The 25808-nt window shown below is 51.1% G+C and overlaps 1 protein-coding gene across 1 annotated transcript in view; it reads left to right on the forward strand.

Moving 5' to 3' along the window:
- The window catches only part of MMP17 (matrix metallopeptidase 17), a 50770-nt gene extending 28508 nt beyond the window's left edge, over positions 1 to 22262 (forward strand). The window contains exons 2-10 of the mRNA XM_084538809.1: positions 2481 to 2613; positions 3959 to 4085; positions 9851 to 10134; positions 11472 to 11648; positions 11778 to 11877; positions 14416 to 14498; positions 17697 to 17849; positions 19489 to 19746; positions 20664 to 22262. Coding sequence (XP_084394935.1) covers positions 2481 to 2613; positions 3959 to 4085; positions 9851 to 10134; positions 11472 to 11648; positions 11778 to 11877; positions 14416 to 14498; positions 17697 to 17849; positions 19489 to 19746; positions 20664 to 20992 — 1644 coding nt within the window. The 3' untranslated portion in view covers positions 20993 to 22262. The remainder of the gene's footprint in view (positions 1 to 2480; positions 2614 to 3958; positions 4086 to 9850; positions 10135 to 11471; positions 11649 to 11777; positions 11878 to 14415; positions 14499 to 17696; positions 17850 to 19488; positions 19747 to 20663) is intronic.
- The last annotated feature ends 3546 nt before the right edge of the window (positions 22263 to 25808 follow it).

Raw genomic sequence — 25808 nt, forward strand, 5'->3', positions numbered from 1 at the left:
TCGGTTTAACTTTTGTCCTAATTAAGGACAAGAAAATATCTGAGAAGCTTTCACAGAGCACACCTAATTAGGCAGACAATTCCTTCTGGCATTTGTCATCTCCGAGTCCAGATGCTTTTTTCCCTAATGAAATTGTCTGCCCCAGCAAAGGTAGGATGTGAAAGTTCAGTGTTATGAATTAGTTTATTGGGAGAGAGCGAGCTGGCCATTTCCTTACGTTGGTAGTGAGATAAAGGAGAGTGGTATAGCAGAGGTCTGTAAAACTGTGGGGAAACCTGAGGCATGATAATCATGGTCTAGATGAAAAGCCATGTGCAGGGAAATCAGGTGAAAAGCCCATGCTACTTTCCTGTTCCTTGTGCCTTTTCTTGAGAGCTCTCCTTTTGCTCTGAAGCAGCCAGTGGTGTTTGTGCTCCCTCTGTTCCTTCAGATCAAGAAAGAGACAAAACCTTGCCCTCAGTCAGAGCAGGTCCTTGGCCTGCTGCTACCTCCTTTTCCAGGAGGCAGGGGCACAGCTGAGCTCTGCAGGTCTCATGTACCCATGGCTCTGCTGTCCTTAGAGGAGAAACGGCACCGGCTCCACGGCTGGGGGAGAAACCAAATTAAACCACACCATCCTCATCAACTGGTGGGCCAACCGCTGAGTTCCCTGTCACAGCTGATTTCTCAGGAGCAATCAGGAGTGAATTGTGTCTCTAATTTCTGTCACAAACATTTTTGCGATGCAATGGGGCACAGAAGAGCAATAAGAAGGGAAGCGAGTGCCAAACTTGGCCCTCAGCCTGAGGGCAACAGGAGGCTGAGATGCTGCTGGTGCTTCTACCAGGCACTCGCTAACAGGTTTGTGCCATGAATCAGCAAGAAATGGCAGGATACTCTGCCTTCAGTAATACACAACCTGCTGAAACAAGGCAGCCAGGAAAGGGGTGGGGAAGGAGGAGAACTGCCAGGGAGAAATTCAGCACAGGAGCCATGCTCCCCGATGGCGATGGCTGGTGCCACGGCCTCAGCAAGTGTTGGGAGATCTGTCGTAAACCTTTGTGTGAACGGTTTGATGGGGCGTGCTGGGGACATCTGGGAATGCTGTGGCATTTGGGATGGCTCTTGCAAGCGCAGAGTCTTTTGAATTTTAGTGGTAAGCAGATACAGCCTCTTGGCACTGATCTGACTACCGTAAATTTGTGGCATATTGACCACGGTGAAAGTCGGGATCAATAACAGTCTTCAAGAGGCTCAATGGATCGATGCTTCTTTGATACAGATAAAGCAAATAGAGGGTAGGTGTTTGTGGTGCTCTGCATGCAGTATTATTCTCTGCTGATCCTTCTGCTGAGGTAGGAGATATCAGCGAGCAAGAAGGCAAGGAAGGATTTAGGAAGATAATTCACCAGACAGTTAAAAAGCAGTTGTAAGAAGGAGATTTACTGTGTTATTTTCATCAGTTTTAGGCTGAAAAGAGGAAGAGAGAGATCCTTGTAAAAGCACGTGGTGCCTTGGATGACAAATTCCTATTGAACAGCGGTGTTGGTTTTAATGAGGCGCTCGTGTCAGCGTGACCGTGGGCACGCAGCCGTGCTGGCTCACCACGCAAAGAGGGGTGTGTGGGTCCTTCGCAGCCCCCCCTTGCTTCACCCACACCTGGCCCTAAATGCCTTAAGGCAACAGGCAGAGAGGAGCTAGGCTCACTGCTGGGCCTCCCCGTGGGAAGAGCCATCAGTCGCTAGGAGTGACTTCTACACCTCTGTGGTGTTTGCTCTGGTGGGCTTCATTTGGTGGCAGCTCCCTGACCACCACTGCTCAGAGTCCATCTGGGGGTGCCTCTGGACATGGGGATATTCTCCACAGGGTTTCAGCATGAATCTGTCTGCGGCTCTGGGACAGGGCAGGTGTTCATTTCCTCCTGTGAACTTGGGTCTCTGCGAATCTCAACACTCAGAATGTTGTCCCCATTTTCGGGGCCTCATGGTTGAGTTTGTTTCCAGTCAAAGCCCTGCTGAGGTTCAAGGCAAAGCTCTGCATCCTCAGCCACCGGGCTGCACTGAGGGGACTTCAGAGCCCAGTGCCTGTTCCCTAATGGGTGACAGCCCTGTCCCCACCCCACAGGGATGCTCGCATTCCCCTCTCTGTGCTCATCCCTGCAGCAGGTTCCCCCCAAGCACTGCGAGGCAATGGTGTGACCCCACGGGCAGGGCCCCGCTGCTGCCACTATCGGGGATGGTTTGCAGATGGATGAGAAAATTAGATGTCAACACTGGAATGCATGAAGGTCACCGGGTCCTGATACTTAAGCAATGTATACAGATCTGTTGTGACACCTTCATTTGTTAGCAGGGCCCACGCTGTTCAATAGGGAAGCCGTGTGTAAATGTGTAAATGGGGATGGTATTTCCAAGCAGAACGGGCAGGACCTTCAGCACTCCCCTTTTTATGCATTTATTTCTCTCCTTTCCCTTTCTCACTGCCCTTTACCTGTGTTGCAGGACTGGCTGATGAAATTTGGCTATCTGCCTCCGCCGGACCCCGTCACAGGACAGCTGCAGACGCAGGAGGAGCTGACAAAAGCCATCACGGCCATGCAGCGGTTCGGGGGACTGGAAGCCACGGGGGTGCTAGGTCAGTGGGTGCCAGGCCCTTCTGTCCCTGCTGTGGCAGAGGAGGGGGGATTGGCGCTGCCGTGCAGCTGGGTTGCAGCCCGCGTCTGACAGACGGCCGGGTTTGCAGCTGGAAGAGTAATTACATGGCTCAGGTGCTTTGTTGCCTTGCGCTTTCAACAACCTGAGGCAAGCAATTATTTCACCAGACCCACACACCCTTGGGGTTCCTGTCGTGCTTAAAATAGCTTAAAATAGCTCTTGATGTGTTCAAAAAGAAAAAAGACAGAGAAACTAAAGCTGATAGGTTGTTCTGTTCAAAGCCTTAATTGCAGCCTCAAATTGAGTTGAACAAAAATCTTGATTAAACCTCCCAATTTGTACAGGGAGTATTCTGGTTTCTTGGCCAGTGGGGCACAGGGCAAGGGAGGAGGAGGACAAGTCCTGCTGCTGGTGGCAGTGACCGTGACCGTCTGGGACGGGGCAGGTTCACAGCCCGGCATGGCTGGGACCATCCCCTCCCTATCCTCGTGAGGACAGGAGAAAGCAAGTTTTAACCTGGGCAGTTTATCTCCTCTCCTCCCCACTGTCCCCTCAGCTGGGCTGCTGTGGTGCTTGTGTAGAGCTGTCCCTGCCTCTGTTCAAGGAGACAATTAGAAAGAAGATGCTAATTAGCAGGCTCATCTCCGCGCAGCCCTCGCCAGCCCCTCAGAGCAGCCAGTGCCACTTGAGCAGCTGCTGCTGTGTCCCCAACATACTGACACTAAGACTTTCCCCTCCGCTCTTAATTAAACATGTGCAATCATTTCTCCTCCACCTTATCAGAAGCTGCAGGAGGCCTAGGAGCAAGGCCATACTTTTTATTGTCTCTGAGTTTGCTGCTTGGGAAGGGGGGGTTGCAAACATGACTTGGGTTTGCCCCTTATTTAAGGTAAAGAGGTGAAACCAGTATGAAAATCAGTGAATGTACAACCACCTGTATTTCTACAGGTGAGAATAGGGGCTTGAGGATTTCATTCAGTTTTTAAAATAAATAAGTAATGTGAACAGCTTCCAAATGTGCTCCTAGCTTAACAGGGATATAGTTTATCTACATGCAAACGTCTCTTGGCTTTGCCAGGGGAATAATGGCCAATTCACAGACAGAATAATTTACACTAAGGGGGCAGCTAACGCTTAGCCCAAGTGGCAGAAGGCTGGGTGCTGGAGCTGAGTATCACCTCCCCTTGCCCCAGCTGGTGGGTGTTTAGAGAGTGCTTTCAGCCCAAATCCGTGCCACAGCCGGTGAATGCCGGTGCTGTGGTATTTCTTAACCCAGGGCTGCACCTTCCTCATTGTGCCCATTTTTTCCTTTTCTCTGCCACCAGACGAGGCCACGCTGGAGCTGATGAAGACCCCTCGCTGCTCTCTGCCAGACCTGGCTGGCCCGGTGGCCAGGAGGAGGCGGCACACACAGGCTGTGACCAAGTGGAACAAGAGGAACTTGTCCTGGAGGTAGGAGCTCATCCTCCACCAGTTCCGTGAGGCTGTGAAGAGACAAACGCACACACTCAGCTAAACAAGGCTTTGCAAAGAGTTTCGGTGTGGTGTGTTAGAGCGTGTCCCTCTGTGCTCCTGGGACCCAGAGGACTGTTTGTTTAAAGCCTCCTCCTGCCCATCCCAGCGTGGGTTTCCACCCTCAGCTGTAGGACCCCAGCCCCGTGTGGCTGCGGGCTGGCAGAGGGGTGGATTTGGCCAGCAGGTTGGCTGGGCACTTTTTGCTGCATTGCAGCATGATTTCTCTGGAGTTCTCTGGGACTTTGCGCTCTCTCAAGCAGCTGCCACATTTTTGGCTCAGCACAAATGGGTTTTTTATCTCGCCTCACAGGAGACCAAGGACCGGGAGCGCTTTCTGGTAGTGGATGCATTTGGTCCTTTTCTTCTAGTCCTTGCCATGGGAGAATATTTTTCCCCTAAAGCTGGTGAGCGATGTGTGTGGATCACAGGCCCTGCAAAACACAGAGGTTTAGGTCTGATTTCCAGGGCACCCCGCAGCCACGCTGCAGGTGAGGTCTGGAAATGGGCATCCTCCTCGTCCCTGTCCCACCGAGACCTGCGCTCTGAGACTCGTGTTTCCTCCCTCAAAGACCATGTGTGGTAGCGATTGTTCTAAGAGCTGCTGGTGTGCCCTGAGATGCTCAGGCTGTCCTGAAAACCCTTGTGGAAAAAAATCCCATCAATAGATCTCCTTATTATTAATAAACTTCTCTTTGATCCTGATGTAGTCCCTAGAGCGAGTCCAGCTTCGCTGCAGTCACAAATCGGGTCTCAGCTGTCGCTGTTGACAAGTGTTGAATCCCTGGCCTTAACTGGGATTTGGTCTGCATGCCAGCACATCCCCCTGAGACCATGTCTTCAGAAAAGAGAAATATAGAGAAATATAATTCAGCCATTAGCTTCAGAAAGAAGTGATTTTGGCTTGTGGAGGGCCTCTCGTAATGGCTGGGGCAAGGGTGCTAAGGCAGGGAGAAGCCTGAGGGATGGCCCCAGCCACCAGCAGGCATAAACACTCTGTCTGTCCACCAGCCCTGTCCTCACAGGTAAGAGGAATAACTTTGTGTTTCAGATAGGAAAAATTCCCTTTGAGTGAATTGGTAAAACCTGCCCTGGTGCCCTGTAAGCCTCTGAAGGCAGCACAGCAGCGGGATGTGCTCAGTTTGCTGACACTGGTGGCTGCTCTGAGCAGAGCCCAGTGGGGACAAACCCGAGCTGTGTCCCACCATGGGGCTGGAAATTGTGCTTGGAGCAAGGCACCGAAGGAAAATGTGTCTGGTTTTTCTGGTGGTCACAGCCCCAGGATACACCCCAGCCCTGCTGCAAAGAGTGTCATAAAAAAAAAAAAAAAAAAGAGAGAGAGAGAGACTATTTTATATGTCTGATATAAAAATTCCATCTCCTGACAAACTCATTTCTTCTTCTTTTCCTTTCATCCTTTCCAAGATCTTGGCTTTTGTTCAAGAAAGGGCTGTATTTTATGACTGGGAGCTGTATAAGCCAACAGAAGGCTATAGCATTATAGAAACTCCAGCATGATATTTACACCCAACACTTCAAATTAAAATAGCTTTTTAGAAACTGCCATGAAAATCTGCCAATAGAGGCATAAAGTTTTACATACTTACCTTCTACATATTGATTGAAGATTAAAAAAAAAAAAAAAATCAAACAAAACCAAGCTCTCTTATGCCATGCATTTTAAAGGTGAAGAAAACTTGAACAATTCCAAGGCTGGGATAAAAGGGCAAGCAAAGCGGTACCAAAGGATGCTCTCAGGATGGGCACATGCAGTGGTGGAGGAGGCACTCCCTCACAAACAAGATTTTACAGGCACGCAGGTTGCTCAGCTTTCTTCTTTTTGTCTCCAGCACAAGCAGCCTGTGGGTCTGGAAGGCTCAGGGAGCAAAAACAGGAGAGCCTGCAGCCTGCACAGCCTCCAAGCATCCCAGCACAGCTCTAGGCACACTGTCTCCTGTGCCTCATCTCCATGGGAAGTTTCCAGGATACCAAGACATATGCATCTTATTTGCATGGGATTTCTCATTGTGTGGTACATAGGCACTCAGCTGATTAGACTGAGGTGGCAGTGGGCTAAATTTGGGGTTTGGTGGGGAGCCGTCTGCTGCAGTATCAGCACCAGGAGCTGCACCCCCCAGCTTCCCAGGAGCTTCCCCTTGTGTTTTCAGCCTGGTTTTCCTTTAGCTAATTCTGCTCTAGTGCCACCAGTTGCTTCTGGCAGAGGAGAGTTCCCAGCTTTAACCTCCATTTCTGCTCAGGTGTTCACTGAGTGTGGCAGCAGGGGACCAAGTGGTATAGGAGAGGGGCCCCAGTGGCATCTGTGATGTGTCCCTTGTCATGCTGGGGTAGCACCGGGTCATGGCTGAGCCTGCAGGTGTCCACCCTGTCAATTACCTCTCCTTCGTCCTCGAAAAAATCAATTTGGGTTTGTCAGGCAATCCATGACCCGCTGTGTTTGGTAGTTATCAGCATTTATTCAATCTCTCTGAAGTTTTAGGGCTGCACAACATGAAGGAGCTCTTTCATTAACCAGCAATTGATTTCTCATACATTTCTAATACTCTTTGACTTTCGTCTTTTTGAGGACAACGTCCAAAAGGGAACCTGGAAATCAAAGTAACCATTGGTACGGTTGGCCCTCCATAGCTGCCAGCCAGACCAGCCCTCTCTGGGCTCTGCTCGTAACCAGCTTGGACCCCAAGCTACTTTGGGATGGGACAAGAGAAGGAGAAGAGGGATACGTGATGGACGGGCAGCAGCCGGAAATCTTGATCCACAGCCTGCAGTTCCCACAGGGAAGGGGTTTGCAAAGCTGGCACAGAGCAGAGAGGATGGTGGGGGTGTGGGGAGGGACCGGTGAACTGATGCTGGCCTGCCCTGCTGCCCTCGTCCTCCGTGCCTCCCCGGTGGCCCAGCAGACACCAGCTGGAGGAAGGAGGTTTCTCTCTGATTACTCAAATCAGGCTTTTACCCGAGATGTGAGCTCTGTAAGGGGAGTCTCAGGAGGGATTAACATCTGAGAAGAAGGAACGCTGCTCTCCACTGGGTACCTAAGCACCATTTGCTGCAAATAATAATAATCAAGGTGGGAGGGTGCTTATTTAGCCCTGTGTGCTTTCGCGTTGTGCTGGAAATGTGCCTCCTTTTCAGTGGAACTGGGTAATGCAATGCCAACAAATGTCCTATCAGTATAATAGTCTTCTCTTAATCTCATTGAAAGCAATTAGCAGAGCTCCTGCAATCAAATCAGATACTGAGCTGCAAACTCTGATGGGATTCTCATGAAAAATAATGCTGGTAATGAATAAAGGATGTGGGGGCGGGGGTTCACTCACACCTGCAGCATGCTAATAAAAATGGGTCAGCTCAGAGGTGCAGGACCTTTTATAAGAAGCAAAGTAAGCGTTGATCCTGTTTATTCATTAATCTAACATTTCTGGTGTCAGGGATTGGAATGAATATGAATCATGTTTGTCTATTTAGACGTGGCTTTTCATCCACTGTCCTTTTACAATGGAGATCAGGTTAATTGTCCTAATTCCACAGCCGTAGAAGGTCGAGCAAGGCTTGAGGAGGAAAGAGCAGATAATGTCATCACATCTGAGTCCTTGCCCTGGGCACCACAGTCTTGGAGAGGAGGTCTTAATTCCTAGAATAAGCAGAGTGTGCGTTATGCATGTAATTACTTGTTCAGTAAACATAAGGGATGTAAAGGGCTTAATGAAGCCCAGAGTACTCTTCTGGAAGACAAAGATACTTAGTTAAGGAATATCTGGAAACCAGGTAACCTTTTTTGTATTGCAGAGGTTCACAATGGCACTTTAAATTACAGCAATAGCACGTATATGCTGTGGTGTTAGCGGGCACCATGCTCTCCGTCTAGTTATTGGCAGTCTGCTCTGTAAATAAAAATTTTCCTGACAAGTGTCTTGTCTAATCCCGTGCTCATGCTGTTTGTGTCACCGTGCTGTCTGCTTTACAGTGTGTTTTGTTTGAAGTCCTGTGATTATCCGGTGCTATGTGTATACAAACAGCCTTACTTTAGCTGTAAAGCACCCTCTTTGCCTACAGACAGCAAAGGCAGAGTTATGCCCAATTTTTGCTCTTCTGGCTGATGTCTATTGCCTGATTTCCCATTTCATCCCCAGCATCTCCAGGCTGGGCTTCCCAAGCTCATCCAAGAAACCATTAGGCAGAATTTGGCACTTCTCACATGTCTGTTTTTGCTCTGTCCCGAATTTCATGCTCACTAGCTTTGGCCAGGTCAGGAGGTGTTACCAACCTGGGGCTGCAGCTCTGAGGGCATGCGATAGGAAGCAAACACATGAAATCATGAGCCTCCAACTTCAACCAGTGAGTCATTCCTATTCCCCTTCACTGATCCATAGTGCCTAACAATACCCAAATCATTATTCGTCAGAAGAGCTGAGTGGCGTGACATCCCTTTCTGACACCTGTAATTACCTCTAGGGGTTTAGTCAGGTCATTTCTCCATGCTGGGGTGTAGTACTGAGTGATGTTCTTCCAGCTATATTATGCAGAGGGCAAGTGAGGTGATCATAATTGTTGCTTCCTCTTTTAAAATCTGTCAGGCCATGAATATTTCATGAACACTTTGGTTGGTGTGCTGGTACACAAGAAATAAAGTGGCCATTATTACTGGGGAAGAGCTGGCCAGAAATTTTCCAGCAGATTTGTCTTTTGTCAATAATTACTCAGTTAACAGTATATTTCCCTGGAAAGTGTTTATTTTTGTCAAAACTGTCAATGAAAGATTATCCAAACATACTCTTTTAGAAGCCAAGGTGCCTCATTGCATCTTTGTCTTTTCACCCTCTGCGTTAAATCAACAGTGTTAGGAATTCTTTTTCAAGGTTTGGTTGTACAGGAGGCGTTAGCTTTTTTCATGCCAGCACAGAACAAAAGGGAGGTTTGAATGCTCTGCTGCAGGGCAAACGCCAGCACACTGCTAGTCCCACCTGGCTTCTGTTCCAGAGCAAGGCAGAGCTGGGGATCAGGCGATGCTGTGCTAATACAGAGAAACCATGCAGCCTCTTGGTGAGGGCGCTAGGATGGTAAGCCCCAGCTAAGCAATGCTTTTTCCACCAAGAAGCAAGGCAGGAGCTTCTGAATTACAGCGTGCCATCGGTCTGTCTCCTGCAGGCAAGAAGTTGGAGGGGTTTTGAATGAGGTTTATATAAAATGCATCTTTTCCTCTTCCTCCTTGTTATGGATTGCAGTTTCAGAAATTGCTGGCAGTGTCCTGGTTTTGGAGTACATTTTATACTGCCAGTAGACCTACTGGGAGATATATGGAGGCAGCAAATCTCTGCTGGATTTCCATGTGCGTGTAGGAAGAATGAGCAATAATCTGCTTTGTTGCAAGAAAACCTAGGGGCCTGCGCGTTGTGCAAAGGCTGCAGAAAGTCAGATCCTGGCACCCACGGGGCTCTGGGCCAGCAGGATCTGGTGTGTCAGACAGGATCGGTATTTCCAGAGGACCCAAACTCAGTCTCTGAAATCCTCATAGCCCTGGAAGAGAAGTGGTTCAGAGCCTTGCCAACACGCATCTATGAAGCATGTTGGAGCACTTCAGAGCTACCTCACCGATGCACCAGGCACCTGCAGAGCTCTTCCAGGTGGTCCTCAGAGAAGTTAATTTCTGCTCCTGACCTATCCTCTCTTTATCCTATCCTTTCTTTCAGAGTTCGCACCTTCCCAAAAGAGTCCCACCTGGGCCACGACACAGTTCGAGCCCTGATGTACTATGCCCTGAAGGTCTGGAGCGACATCACCCCGCTGAATTTCCATGAAGTGGCAGGTAACAATGCTGACATCCAGATAGACTTCTCCAAGGCAGATCACAACGACGGCTATCCCTTCGACGGGCCAGGTGGCACGGTGGCACATGCTTTCTTCCCCGGAGACCATCACACAGCAGGAGACACTCATTTTGATGATGATGAATATTGGACCTTCCGATCATCGGGTACGTTCCCATCACCCTCCTGCAGGCCATGGCTTTTCTGGGACCTGGAAGGCTGCAGGCGTGTGTGTGACTATGGGAGCTCTCAGATGGGGGCTGCATTCTCCCACTTTTCTGTTATTTGGGTGGCATCACTGCCACATGCCTCAGTTTTCTGTTTTTAAAGTATAGTGATGCTGAACTACCTGGTGAGGGCTCTGCAGTTTACAGGGAAAAAATAGGCAGGGGAAGCACCGGCTCTGTTTGCAGACAAATAGAGCAGAGGCGAGCACTGAGGTCCAGGAGCTTGCCATAACAGGCATGTTAGTGGTGATTAAGTAAGAAGCGGTGCTCATTTTGTGCCTGGTGGGTGCACCCACCTGGGAAACACTCAGGTGGGGGAACGGGCTCAGCACCACCAAGGGACAAGGGGGTGACCCCGATGGCGAGAAAGCTGCCCTCTGTTTTGAAGGTCTTAGAGCTATCCAACCTTCATCTTTTATTTATTTTGTCCTCCCCAGTGATTCAAAAATAACAGCTCGGTAGGTGATATAAAAATATCCCCCAAGGTTGTCAGTTTGGCATTAAAATGTCAGAAAGCATATGTCTTGTTCTCTCCTGGTGCTGGGGAAAACAGGACAGGTTATAAACACCCCAGCTGTTTACAGGCACTGTAAATAATAGTCATCAAGAAAAAAGCAGATTTCAGCAAAAATATCCCCCAGTGCCCTAGGCCCAGTAGGGAGAGCAAAGCACTGCACAGGGTTCAGGATCATGAGCTTTGCAGAGACGTTGGCTTCCCAGCTTTTTCCAGCCCTTTTATTACACTGCTTGCAGCTGTGAACTTGGTAAGAGCCATACTTAACGTCATTGCCACCTTCTGGTGCAGCTCCGCGGGGCCCCATTGTGCAGTGAGGAGCAGCAATTGTATGTGTGCCTGGCCCAGCCAGCCCGGAGCAGGGTGGTAGGGATGCACCGACCAGAATCTGTTTGGGGAAAAGGGAACAGAGAGAGAGCCCAGGCTGAGAAGAAAGTCACTGGGGAGGTGCCACTGCTGAATAAACTCTCCCTGATGCCCAGTCTCAGGCATCATCAGTGATGTGAGAACAAGAGGGGTGATCCCCAAGCCTGCGCAGGGCTGAGGTTTCACGCTGTGGGCTGCTGTTTGGCTTTCCATTTTCCATGATCCACTTCAATTTCCTTTTTCCAACAGGAGACAAATTCTTTTTCATATTTCACCTATTCCAAGTATTTTCTCCAGTATTTTCAACATATGCCTATTCCTGCTCTTACAGCCTGCCCAAACCCCCGATACATTCAGCACGGAGTGACTTTTATTTCAGCTATGTCTTTATTTCCAGACGCCCATGGGATGGACCTGTTTGCTGTAGCCGTCCACGAGTTTGGCCACGCCATCGGCCTGACCCACATCTCTGCCATAGAGTCTATCATGAGACCCTACTACCAAGGTCCAGTGGGGGATCCTCTGAAGTACGACCTGCCTTACGAGGACAAAGTCCGAATCTGGCAGCTCTACGGTAAGTTTGTGTCCCTCTCCCAGCTGCAGCACATTTCTGCCCCAGGGAGCACTGGAACAGACGTCTTCTGGGGTGAGTGGGCTCATGGGGAGGACGGCGTTCCCCTCTACTGCTTGTCTTTACACGTAGGAGTCAGGGAGTCTGTGTCCCCCACGGCCAAGCCTGAAGGGAGCAAACCTGATGACCATCCTATCCTGCCAGAGCTGCCAGAGAACCGCTCCACTGTCCCGTAAGTCTGGTTCATTTCTTTTCAGCTGTCGGTGATGTTCCTTACTGTCACGTGTAACAGCAAAGCTCCACACCAGGGTCTTGTCTTTGCTATTTCCCTCTGGACCTCTCATGATCTGATAAACACACACACACAGAGTGCCCCTTCTCCCTCACATCTCCCAGTCATTTCCTGCGTACACTGTTGCTTTTTTTAGCAGGGTGTGTGGACACTGGCCAGCCAGACCACAAGTGAAGTGGTTAAGAGCAGCGAAGAGTGGCAGTTGCTGTTTATTCATTAGCTAATTCTTATCATTCAAGGCATGTCCAGAAATTCTGCATTATCTTGGAACGCTTTGCCTTTCCCTAAGACTTTAAATTTGACTTCTGTTAATGGCAATTTGTTCCCATCACCCTTAGGTGAACTCATCCTTGCTGAAATTTTAATCAAACTTCTGCAGGATCCTGATTTGTGCGTGCATAAGTTACCTAAATCTTTCCACGGTGAGCAACTCCCTAATGTACCTGTGGGGGTGAATATTGGAACAAGCGGACCGGCAGCCTGACTCCAACGCAGGTTTGAGTTGGCAAAGGACTGCTTACACTGAGGGTGTCATCAGGCAGCCAGCATGCCCTCATTAAGGGAGGATCTGGATCTAGCTCATTAATAAGCATTGGAGTTACCAAATTACATTACTACCAGAGCAGCGAGGCAGTTAAGAAGGGAAGGGACACTGAACGAAAAGGCAGGAGGTCACGGTCACGCGTTTTGGCCGGGTACCAGGAGCACCCCAAGTGAGAGCAGCAGAGATGGAGCCAGTCACCTTCCCCTCCTGCTCTGCCCCACCCAGGTGTGACCCAGAGGAAGGCACTTCATCTCCCTGCGCCTCGATTCCCCACCTGCAAAGAGGGGATAGCAGCAGTGAGAGCAGGGACAGTGGAATATTCCTACAGCAACGGGGCTGTAGAAAAATCTAATCTTGAAAAAATACCTCAGGCACTGCCGTTCTGCCCATCTCGGCTCCTGTTTCACCCCACTTTGCCCTCCTTGGTGTGGTGCCCGTGGTACAGAGGTGCTGAGCACCTGCACTCAAGGGGTGTCCCAGCTGCCAGGGATCACAGAAGGGCTTTCCCATTTGAATTCGCCACTCTGGGGACCTAGTGAGGACCCTTTGATGAATGCAGGTGCCACATCTGTATGCCTGTGGTACCAGAGCTCCTGCAATGAGTGCCCCAAGGAATTAGCAGTCACAGTGACACAAAGACAAATGTCCTCCCTGCACTGCTTTAAGTACAGTGAAATCTTGGATCCAAATTGTGCCTGAAGTCTGTAGGGACTGCGAGTAAAGAGAGAGGAAAGTGCTACATGTGAGGTCTTCAGTAATGGCAAATGCCAGCAGTGTGTCCCAAACGTGGGACCTCGGTGGCGTTACGACGTGGTTCTTGTGTACTGCTGCACGTGAGAGTGCTGCCACCAAGCTGGTCTCCTCGAGGTCAGGGATACTTTGCCTTAGTCTGGAGCCTCCACCTCTCCCAGCCTAGTGCATGTCCAGTTTAAGCAGCCAGGTGAATTTGCCATGCTGTAGGTGACCTGTCTTCCTGTGTAGGGGAGCTTGTCCACGTGGCTTTGCGTGGCCAGATTTTGGCTGGAGCCTCTGGGTGCTGGGCAGGGACCCAGAGAGAGGAGGGCAGCTCTCCTGTGATGCAGGAGGCCATGGTCTGGTGACACCAGCAGGAAACTTCGTGGTGACCTCTTCTTCCCATCCCACATGTGACTGTGAGGGTGAAGGGCATTCATGGCCACATCCCTCACTTTGTGCGAGCTGGTGCTGGCAGCCCAGCACGAATCTTCCATCAGCAAATTAGATTTATGTTTTCCTGACACCCACCACCACTTTTCTCTGCACGGTCCCAGCATCCTCTCCTTGTTCTCTTTCAATCATCATTTCTCACATGGGCTTCGTAGCTCTTGGGCCCTTCATACCCTGCGCCTTTCCCACCCACCTTGTTAAAAGCAGCTCAGCCTGATGCTTGCCAGGTGGCTTTCCCCATACATCATGCTGCATCACCTCGCCTCTACGTCTCTCTGGTTGGTCTCGGCTGCCTTCTGCGTTGCAGCTCTGGCACCTCTCACTGGTGTCTGACACCAGCATCCCCAGGTGCCGGGGTGACATGCTGGTGGGTCTTTTCCATCACAAGTCCTGCTGCCTGGGGACAGCTGGCCGCGCCACACTGTGCCACCAGGGAGCGGTGAGCCATCTCTGCCCCCTCCCCACGTACAACTGGTGGATGAAGAACATGTCCCTGCTCGACTCCTAGCGGTGGTCACCGGTGGCCCAGGGAGAGCATCTTCCGCAGAGCTGTCTGTGGGCTGGTGTTTGCTTGTGCCCACCTTGGAAATCCACACATGTGGCTGGGCTTGAGCAGGACGAGTGCCAGACGGACACAGCCTGTGGTCTTCTACTCCCCTGTGCTTCAGCCTGTGGCTTGGGGCAGGGAGGGGGCTGCAGGACGGGGACCCTGGGCCACAGCCCCCGCTCACCCGGCTGTCTCTGTGCAGGCTGCGGCGGGACGTGCCAAACAGATGCAACACTCACTTCGATGCCGTGGCTCAGATCAGGGGAGAAGCTTTCTTCTTCAAAGGTAAGAGATGGCCCCAGCGTGCCCGCAGCCCTGCGGTGACGTTCACGTGACAGCACTGCAGAGGCAGTATTGGTCAATAAGTATAAATTGGCTCTGAGTTTGCAGGCTGCAGAGTACTGTGGGTCCTGCGGGACCTGCAAACCCAGGAAGATGGCCCATGTGCTGCTGGCTCTTTCCGACTCAAATAAAAGGTCTGAGACCTTTAATCAATCCACCAAGGCTGGGAACGGCTGATGAGGATGTATCAGTGTCTATGCAAATCCCAGAGCCCAGCTCTGTCCTGCCAGGCACAGCGCAGTGACAGAGGTGACAAGACGCTGGTGGCCAGGAACACACAGTGCACTGTGAGTGGATGGGCAGAGATCACAGCTAAGTGGGGACTGCGAGGGAGGAGGAGGAGGAGGAGAGGGATGTGCTAGGGCTACCCAAAAGGTTGAGCGGTAAAGCGAGCGGGTTTGTTTTTTTTTTATCCAAAAAGAAGAGAAATCCAGTGAAACTGAAACAATTTATTTTCAAATTATGAAAATGGATATTTTTTTCACCCAGCACAAATGGATTTTCTTTGACCTTTGGGGTCTGTGACCAAGGGCAGACTAGGGGGCTGGCAGATGCTGGGGATGGAGAGAGCAGAGGCGCCTGCAGCTGCACTGGGACAGTTGACCCCTCGTTGTGACGTGCACCATCAGACCCAAAATACGGATTGAACCAGGGAGCAACAGGAGCTCTCCCTTGCTTTTTTCCTGGATGCCTTCAACTCTTCTCCCACGCTTCATCTTCTTTAATGCCGCTTGCTGTGCATCGCTCAAAGACAACACGCGCACAATTACAGAGCCATCTGGTTCCGTGTTAGCAAACACTTGCTGGCAGTGAGTCCCCGGGGTGCCCGGCTGCCGACAAGGATCCCATCAGCACCTCCTCAGCTGCACAGAGACCGTCTATGCCGGCCCCCACAGGCTTTCTTTTCCATTTTCCCTTGATGGAAGAGTTCCCAGTGGGCAGTGCTTTCCATCCCTGGCCACCTCTTGGTGACCCCAAAGCCATCCAGCAGGGAAGCAAAAGCATCTCTGCAGGGGTGAGGAGCAGCCTCCAGGCAAGTGTAACCCGCAAGAGCTCCAGAGAACTCGGTATTGTCTGTGCCCCCGAGGGAGCACAAAACAGCGGCTGTTCCCCTGTGGCATTTGTACAGATGCTGGCTCCAGAAAGCCACAGTGAAGAAGGGAAAATGAGAGATGACAAGAACTGGTGTCCAGGATAAATAGCTGTCTGTCTTGCAGAGGGGATTAAAAAAAAAAAAAAAAAAAAAAAAAAAAAGATGAAAACTAAAGAGAAATCCATCTCGGTGTCTATTTTTGGATATATTTATTGTGGGCCAAAATGCAAATTCGAAGAGCAGAGTGTCAGCGCGTGCCAGCTGTGCGGCTGCCTCCGGAACTCAGCAGCCAAGGCCAGGGAGCGGGGACATCGCCTCTGGGGCAGGGACCTACAGAGCCCCGGGGCTGAGCTCCCTCCGTCGATGGACATTTTGTTTTGTTCTGAGCTGGCCCAGCTGGAGAGAAGTGTCAGCCAGTGCCCCCTGATGCAGCCACCCGGGCTCCCTAGGGACTTGCCCTGTTGAAGGCAGCGGTGAGTTTCCTGCGCTTCTGAAACGCTGCCTGCTTTGCTTTGGGTGCCTTGCTGCAAACTTCGGAAGTTTTGGAGCAACTTTGGCCCATGTGGGTGTTTGCAGGCAGCAATCTTGCCAGAGGCATCCGAAGTACTGATAGCGTGGTGCACAGCTGGAATCAAAATCACCTGGTGTTAAGGAAAGCAATTGCCTCAGCCCATCATCCATGGAAAATGAGACGCTCGGGATGGCAGGAGTTCACACTTGGCTTTCATCCTTCTCCGTCTGCCAGCTTGGAAGATGGTTTTAAATCAAGCTCTTTAAACAAACATGGGGTTTGGGAGTTTTTATTTTATTGTATTTCTGCATGCTGATGGCAGCAGTTCCCCCGTGGCTGGCTCAGGCAGCTACTGTCCAAGCAGCCGCAGCACTTGGGCAAGCAGGCTTAGCTGTGACAAGACACGAGCATGGGCAGAGCGGGGCTATCATGTTAAGAATTCATTGCTAGCTCAATCGCTACCTTTCGGGTGTTTTTTTTTCTGATAGCTTTCAACAAAACTAACAGATGACCCGGAGTCTGCCTGCCTTTAGATGTAGATGTAAAGCTTGCCGGCTGCAGCTGCACACCCGCTGAGTCCATCGCTGGGAGAGAGCTAAAAAGTCAAAAGCAGCTGGGGTTTCCTCCACTGTGCCAACGAGCACCCAGCCCCCAGGAGCTCAGATACACACCTACTAGAAAAGGAATTATGTTGGGATGTATTTCTTGTGAAAAAAGCAAAAATGTATCTTTGTCTAGTGCCTTTCTAATTAGAGATGCAGAGATCATCTTTATTTAATTACATGTGTTTCCATAGATATACAATGGCCACCAGATTTGAATTCTCTTCTTTATAACATTCTTAAAAAGAATCTGTAATTATAGCAATTCCTACCACATCTGAATACATTATTCATTTGTAGGTCTCAGTCAGATAGAGCAAATATGCAAACTGGAGCAGAAGAACAGGAATGATATAAATCCTTATAATTATAATAAACCCCCCTCTCTGCAGATGTTTAAGTGTTAGAGTTTTGCCTCCTGCATTATTAGGCTAAGATCCAATTTCCATAAAATTTTGAAAGACGGTGTCACAATCTGCCAGCTCTGGGGAAAGGGCTGAATGCCTTGAATGCAAATCCGAAGGCGCATCTTCGGTTTCTGTTGCTCGTTTCCCTTGGGAACCCAGGCAAGAGCAGATGTAAATAACACGCAATGATTTCTAGCAGGCAATTACCAACATGAGACAAAGTTGAGGGTTTGTTCTCAGACGTCTTGTTCTGACTGGGATCTTGCCACGTGGAGCTCCCCAGGGAGGACAAAAAAGTCCGGCTGAGAGTCCCAGGTAGTGCGGTGTCAGGAGGATTGTTTGGATTCCCAAAAAGGGGATTTCTTCCAACGGCTGCCAGGAATAACAAGCGCCAGCAGCTGCTGCTGGGAAGCCGGTAGCTCCCACCTTCTGCCTGGCTTCCCGCTGCCGACGTGCGGCGGCGCCAGCTTCTCCCGCAGTGCAGGCGGGTGGCGGGGTGGGTCAGTAATGCCCGGTCTGTCCCTCCAGGCAAGTACTTCTGGAGACTGACCCGCAATAAGCACTTGGTCTCCCTCCAGCCGGCTCAGATCCACCGGTTCTGGCGGGGCTTGCCCCTGAACCTGGACAGCGTGGACGCAGTGTACGAGAGGACCAGCGACCACAAGATCGTGTTCTTCAAAGGTGAGAGCAGCGCGGGTGCCCCGGCGTGCAGCCCCGTGCCAGGGTCCCCCTGGGCACTGAGTCCTCCTGCAGAGGGGACAGCGGTGCCCCCCTCCTCCCGGGGCACGTCCAAGAGTTGTCCACACCTGAGGCCAGGAAACACCTTGGGGAGGGCAAGCAGAACATAGGGATCACGTTCTGCAGAAAATGGGGGAAATTTCACTTAGGATAAACTGCAGCCACACCTAATTGAAATCTCTGCTTTTCAAGAACCAAATAAAGCAGAAACTGCCCTTCACATACTTTACAGAGTTGGGGTTTTCTTCCTACATTTTTTTTTTTTTTAAAGAAAAGAAGCCAGAGGAGACAAGAATGAAACCTGAAGAGCTTGGTTTTACTAATTCTGCTACTTTGATTTTTTTTTCCTAAAATACGTGATATAATTCTCTCTTTATGTAAATAAGCAGCTCTCCAGTTTCTTCCACAAGAGCTGGAAGAAAGAGATTAGCTCTCGGTTCCTAAATGAATGTCCTCTGAGCATCCCACATGTGCCATGGTGCTGGCTAAACCCCCTTGGTGCCGCTGCCCCACCATGTTCCTGTGCTGCCCCCACCAGGTCTCTGTGTCACCCCCAGCCCCACTGTGCCCGCCGTGGGGCCCTGCAGGCAGGCAGCAGCTGTGTAGGAGGAGTCGGTGATGCTGAGCTCGTCCCAGCTGGAAATTGCTTTTTGTCTGCCACTCGGCTGTGAACGCAGGTGAATTATTGATTTCAGAAGTGCTGAATCATGAGAGCCGGGCTGCAGGCATGGGCTGGGTCTCGGTAGCGGATCCCACACCGCCTGTGTGCTCGGGGAAGCGTTTCCAAGCCCAGATGATGCCCAGGTGCCTGGGGACCCAGGTCCTCCAAAGCCATGTGTGCACAGAGCAGTGCCTGGCCACGGGCTCACCCTGCAAACAGCACGATGGGGACGATGGGGATGTGCCTTCCCCTGCTCTCATCGCCCAGCCTGTCCAGATTCAGGGCTGGCAGCTTCCTTGCCCTCCTGCACAGCCCGCCGAGGCCACTGGTGATGTGTTATTTAGCCCTGTCTGCCTGCTAAGATGAAATGAGAGGTTTACTTTCTAGCTATAAAATATTGTCTCATTCTGGCTCTCCAGTGCTGTTTCATTGATCCCTGGACACAAACCAAAGCACACAAATTACCCCTTCCTCTGAGTTCCTGCTGCTGATGCTTGGGCATGTGTTTAAGCGCCTCTTCACGTTTTCTAGAAAACCAAGGAAAAAGCCTGACATTTAAAGTAGGTCGGGTGAGACCCACAGGGTGCTGCAGAGAGGCTGCCACGTAGCAGGTCCCCAGGGAGATCTCATGCAAGCAGAAAGCCTGTCCCAGTGGCAGAGCATGAAGTGGGAAGTGAGAGATGCGGGCTCGTTCTCCCTGTGTGGCCATGGGGACCTTCAGCTCAGCAGCCTGGCACAAACCCAGCCGCTGTTCCAGGGCAGAGGTTCCCCAATGGGCTGCTCCCCTCCGACCCATCCTTCAGTGCCAAGAGCTCACCCTGAGGATCATCACAACAGATAACAAAGCATCAGCTCGTCTGCAGGGGAGGCTGGCCTCAGCTGTGAAACTAACGCACTCGTGCTCCGTGCTTCTTTCCTCAGGAGACAGGTACTGGGTGTTCAAGGACAACAACGTGGAGGAAGGATACCCGCGGCCCATCTCGGACTTCGGGCTGCCGCCAGGAGGGATCGACGCCGCCTTCTCCTGGGCCCACAATGACAAGACTTATTTCTTTAAGGACAACCTCTACTGGCGCTACGATGACCACGAGCGGAGGATGGACCCCGGGTACCCCTCAGAGACCATTCTGTGGAAGGGAATTCCGAGCCCTTTAGATGATGCCATGAGGTGGTCAGACGGTGAGTCCGTATGCTGGTTCGGAAAAGAAAGAAAAAAAAGCAATGCCTCGTTCGCACTTGAGATACAGCCCTGTCTGAGGAGCCTGCACCGCTGAGCCCCAGATGTGCCGGCACTTTCCCTGTCTAAAAGCTGCAGAGAGGGAGGCAGGCTTTGAGCCAGAGCTCCCTCTGCTCACTAAAAGACATTGTAAATTCAAGCAGGTAACAGAAATATCCTGGGTGCTTAATAATTTGATTTTACTAAAAGAGCACAGTTGATGTTGTTTTGTGGCAATTTTATCTTAATACCTGCTGATTTGCTTTTCACCGAATCTGTTGTTGTTGGATTTTTTACCTAGATACATGAGATTGTAGACAAAAATATTTTTAAAGGAAGTGTTTTGCCCAGACTTAGCACTTGTTTTCCAGGGATGAAATTTCTCAGTGGCCCCTTCCCTCTGCAAAGACCACAAAAATATTGTCATAGGAGGTGTTTAAAGCAGCCATTCACTCACAATAAAGTGGCGCTTCCACAGTTTATTTGCTGGCAACCTAGCAGTGTAACTGCAGCCACTAAACCAGGCACGGGAGGGATGTTTCCAGAGGCTTTCCAAATTTCAGATGCTGTTGGGCATAACTGGCCACCCATGCAGGGAGGATGAGTCAGGCTCAGGTTGTTATCATCTGCAGCCTCACCATGCCCTGTTACAAGACTGGGATGTGTGTGGTGTGTGTGGCTGTGGGCTTTTAACCCTGCATTCCTGTAGTACCAGGGGATGCACCTGTCCCAGGACCTGCCACAGGAGCCAGCATCTCACCCCAGTCTGGCGGCTCGTGGCTCCATGGGGTGGGAGCGCTCCTTTGCGGCTCCCGGTGCTGTCATCCTCCTGGGCCACTGTCCCTGCTCATCTCACCTCTGGGCTTTGGTCTCTTCCCAGGTGCAAGTTACTTCTTCAGGGGCAAGGAGTACTGGCGAGTGCTGGACAGTGAGCTGGAGGCCGAGGCTGGCTATCCGCAGTCCATCGCCCGGGACTGGCTGGTGTGCAGCGACATGCAGGCTGACTCCCCAGAAGCAGCCGGCAGCAGCAGGACTGGGGCGCGCTCCAAGCCCGGGCAGCACGACGAGAGCCGCTCGGAGAACGGCTACGAGGTCTGCTCCTGTACCTCGTCCTCCGAGTCCCTGCGGGCCTGCCCCGTGCTCAGACTGTCTGCCGGCCTTGTGCTGGCGAGTGTGTGGACAGCAGCACTGGTGCGTGCAGCCCTATGACATCTCACCCCACAGGGAAGGCAGCGTTGCAGTGCTCCACTGGAGGTGGATGCGGTCCCATGCCACTAACTGTTGTGAGCAGAAAAACATTCCTAGGAACATGCCAGTGAAGGTTTTGAATTCTCCATGAGAAGTGAACCGTGGTTGGTTTTTTTTCTTCTTCTTCTTTTTAATTTTAGTTTAAAGGTCTAATAACAGATTTTGAGTTCTGCACCTCCTTATTCCCCCATCCAGTTAAAATGAGAGCAGCCTAACGTTGAATTTAGAAATGCCCCATACAGATGTGTTGCTTTGGATGTTAGAACACCACAGACGAGAGAGGGGAGTGCTGCTGTGATCAGATGAGGACAGCAGAGGTGGCAGCACCCCAGCAGGAAGGTGGCAGGGCTGTGGGAGCGGTGCAGTAGCTGCGCTGACATAACATGCACATCCCATTGGATGTACTAGGTAGAGAGAAACTTTGACTCTCCTAAGATTAACTGCAAGGTGGTCGTTATACTGTCAAATCTGCTGTGGTAACTGATGTCTTGGTAACCTGAACAAGTTTCTACAGGTCAAAAACACCTTTGCCTTTCAGAAGGCAGTGCAACTTATCTTTGTGTCCAGGTCATTTGAATTTAACAATTTATCTAATAAACCTTGGCTGCCTACACACAGCTCTCCCGCTCCTCTGCCAGATCAAGCCTGCCACCTTCAGTAAGGTGCTGACTGTTCAGGCTCGGGCACAGCCTTACCACCACGCAAGCAGCAACTTGCTGAGCTCAGCCTTACGGATGGGATGCAACTCCAGCCATCCCACCAGCCTAATCCCTGCACAGAAACTCCTTCACTCTTGGAGCTTCTGTTTCATGTTGTATTACGCTTTGGAAGGGATTGAGATGTACAGAGTTCAGTTGTGGTGCTGTCACACCTGGCTGCACCATGGAGGGTGGGCTGGGGTGGGAAGGGAGGGATGTGCTCCTCTCAGTGCCTCAGCCAAGGGCTCAGAGCAACAGAGGTAAGGCCAAGAAGTGCATTAGGATGGTCCTGGACTTTTACTTGCTCCTACAGCGAGCCCATGGTGAGCCCTGGGACAGCCTCTTGTCCCCAGGCCTTCGCTGCACTGGCACATCCCAGCCTGCTCAGACCATGGCTTCTGTTTCTCTTCTGAGGCCTGATGCAATTTCGGATCAGGCCCTTTTGGAGGCCCCCTTGGACATCTGTCAGTGCAGGAGGAGTGCACCATTGTCCCATGACTCCATCTGCAGATAATAAATAACATTTCAGTGGCTTTCAATGTTCCCTTGAAGAACACAGGTACAAAATATTGCTGTTGTGTCTCGTGTCTGTTGGAATGGACGGAGGACTCGGCAGCCGTGAGCTGAAGGACAAAGCGTCCCCCTGCACCAGGGTCTGGCAGGCCCCTGGATAGCTCTGTGCTCCGCAGAGGATAAAGGCCCTGTTGAATGTCTCCATAAATTCAGCGTGTAAAGCAGTTGAAATCCACCCCAAGCGGTGCCTAATCACTTTGTCAACTGCAGTGTGTAACTGTGCTAGGTGACGTCTGCTCCAGGCCCCCCTTGTCCCCTCTCTGTTCCTGCTGACATGGAGAATGTCCTGCTGCGACACCAGTGCAACCTGCTGGCCCACAAGCATGCTTGCAGTGGTGCCAGTACCCAAAGTGCCGGGCTGAAAGCTGAGGAGGACATGCACTGTGCCGCCGTCACAGCCCTGCCTCCAGTGCGGGCCCTGAGCAGCCGCTGGCAAAGCCGCCCCATGGCCACAGTGAGCTCCAGATGTGGGACGATCGCATCCCAGGACACAAATGGCAGCTGGAGAGCTTCCCCGGGAGGTCACGGGTTCACTGTGGGGCCAGAGGGGTCAGTGCTGCCTGAGGGTCACTGCCGGAGCGATGCAAGCAGATGTCCCTGGCACAAAGACATCACTGTACTGAGAGCTCTCAGCAGCAGGCGTGGAAGGAGCCGAGGGTTTGGGCAGTGCCGGGGCATCCCTCCAGTGTGGGTGGAGGGCAGGGTGGCCGGATGGCTCCTCCAGCCCCAGGAGGACGAGGAGATGCCTGTGGAGGTGGATGGGGCCATCGTGGTGCTGGGCAGAGCCCCCTTAAAACAGCGGGTTCGCCCCCCATGGGGCTGCTGCGGTCCCGCCTGGTGGGGCTGAGAGCCCCGAGCATGCCAGAGGTTAAAACCACCGGGCCAAGACCACTGGGCAAGAGGGATTTTACCCCAAACCAGAGCTCGGCCTCGGGTGAGGCCTGAAGCCGGCCTAGCCCGGCCCCGCCGCGGCCGCCGGAGGGCAGCAGAGCCCCGGCCGCGGCCCGGCGCCACGGAGAGCGGTGGGGATAGCTGGGGGGAGCGAAAAAGAAAGGGGGAAGAAAAAAGGGAGAAAGGAAATGAAGAGAAAGGGGAAAAAAAAAAAAAAAAAAAAAAAAAAAAAAAAAAAAAAAGAGAGAGAGAGAGAGAGAGAGAAAGAAGTAAAAAGAGAAAAGGAAAAGTAAAAAAGGAAAATAAAAGGGTAAAAAAAAAAAGGAAAAGAAAAAAATAAATAATAATAATAATAAAGAAAATAAGAGAAAAAGATTTAGGAAAGAAAATGAAAAACTAGGTTGGGCAGGAGCAGTTTTCAAATGCCAAAGCCATGGCATGCCTAGATTTAAAAAACAAGAATAACATTAAGAATAATTTATCTCGGACAAGACCCAGTGTTTAACAGCTTGAAAAACACAAAGCTGTTGAGAAGGAACTCCTCTTTACTTGCTGATTCAAATCATATGTCACACGTGTGTGTAACAGAAGGCTGCTGCCTGCCACAGCCCCAGAATAGCTGAGTGGATGGCTGAACCCTTATCCCTGAGGGCTTTTCTCAAATGCAACTTTCTGATCTACATGTATTATTAATAAAGAAATTTCTCTCCTCAGCCCCAAAGTTTAACCAGCAAATGTCCCTGCACAGCTGTGGGCCAGGAGAGCAGGCCCTGGGGATCAGCCCCTTAGTTCAGGTGGAGCTCTTCCAGCCGGTGCCCCCTACCAGGAGGTGGGTAGGTGTTCCTAGCCTCTTCTTGCCTTGCCACAGACCCTGGAGGTGCCTTCTGCTTCTCAGATGGCAGGCTAGGAGAGGACAAATCCCAGAGCTGCCTCGAGCCCAGCCACCTTGCTTTTTCCATCTCCCCTGCCAGGCACAAGTGGTGCATGAGCCAGGCTGAACCCAGAGCTGCTGGAACAGCAAGCCCGGGGGATGCCTTATCCAGGCAGGGGGACTCGTACTGGCTCTCTGTGTTCCAGCAGTTCCTGGTAAGCTCAGTGCTGTGGATCATTTCCTTGCTTTTCCCTGAAATTTCTAGACAGGGGGAGTTGGCTGGCCCTCGTGGGGCTGTAACAGGCCAGGAAGGGATTTAGGACAGCCAAAGCAGGGAGTACATGGCACTGCAATAGTCTCTAAGTAGGCAAGTTTGTGCTAAGAATAGGAGAGGCTATTAAAGCTGGATGGTATGTGGAGGATTTCTGTAGGCATGTGCTGGGGCCGTAAACTGGGAAGCAGTCTCCTGCAGTACAAGTTATTACTGGCCTCGTGGTACCAACAAGATCATTACAAGAGCTGCCAGAGCAGTTCCCTGTCCTTCACCCAAATTTCTGGTGTTTGGTTGGGAGAGAAAAAAAATAATAATAATAATAATAAAACAAAATCCCAAACCTCTGGCAAGATTTATTATCCTGTCAGCAGTGAAACTCTAACCTGATGTTGGGTTGCCAGCTCTGGTGGACTTGTTCTTCAATAATATAGAAGGTATCTGGGATGTGTTTTTTTTTGTTTGTGTGTGTGTTTTAATGGGCTTTGGGCTTGACTGCACACCCAAAACAGTCAAAAAATAATAATAAAATAAAAATAAAAAATAAAAGCCCAGTCCTGGCTTTTGCTGGAGACTACTGTCTGCTCCAAGCAGCTTTCAGCAAACACAGCTTGGCAGAGGAAATGCTGGTCTTCTGCATCGACAAGGGCACTCTGTTGCGGTGGGGACCAGATGGGGGAAAAATACTTCCAGGGGAGAGGCCTTCCCACCCCACATCTGAAAAGCTAAACCCAGCCAGTGTGTTGTGCAGCTGGAAACCTTGGGGGAGAGAGGGTCTCACTTGGGCTCAGATGTTCAGTGTGTTCCTGTCTCTTAGGACAAGAGGTGATTTGAAGGTGGGAGCACCTGTGATGCCTGCAGAAGCCTGTCTGTATGCAGAACCCATCCTTTGAGCTTCAGAGGGTGGAAGTGTCCTATTAACTCAGCTGTGCTGCACAAACCAGTGTTCTCTGACCCATGACATGCTTCACCTGTGGAGCAGGGCAGGGAGCTTGGTGATAACAGGGCAACTCGGTGACAATGTCTCCCTCCCATCTCCAGCCAGTTTGGAGAAACTGATGGCTGGCTATTGGGGATCTGGGGCTGTTTTTATCTGGTGAATATGAATTTATGGTGCTGGGTAGTCTTCATGTGGAGCCTCTTCATTACCAGCTGTGTAAAAGCATCTTGCATCCTGTGGCTCCTCTGCTCCTTGGGGACCCAGCCTCCTGCTCCAGGTAGGTGGGGAGGCAGCTACATGCTGCACACGTCGGCTCCTGTGTATTGGCGAGGAGGCAGAGCCATAGGACGGGTTTGTTTGTTTCTGAAGTTGCCAAGTAATGGGGTAACTGTGGCCAATGAAGGCTTGTGGCCATGAAATTATGCTGGTGCCTTGAAACCCTGCCTTCAAACAGAGCTCATGGGGAGGGATTTCCCCAGAAGCACTGGTAGCTCTTTGTCCCACTTATTTGCATCGCTGTGCTTGAACTTATC

The sequence above is a fragment of the Aythya ferina genome (genome assembly GCF_964211825.1).
Source record: "Aythya ferina genome assembly, chromosome: 17".
In the NCBI taxonomy this organism is placed as follows: Eukaryota; Metazoa; Chordata; class Aves; order Anseriformes; family Anatidae; genus Aythya; species Aythya ferina.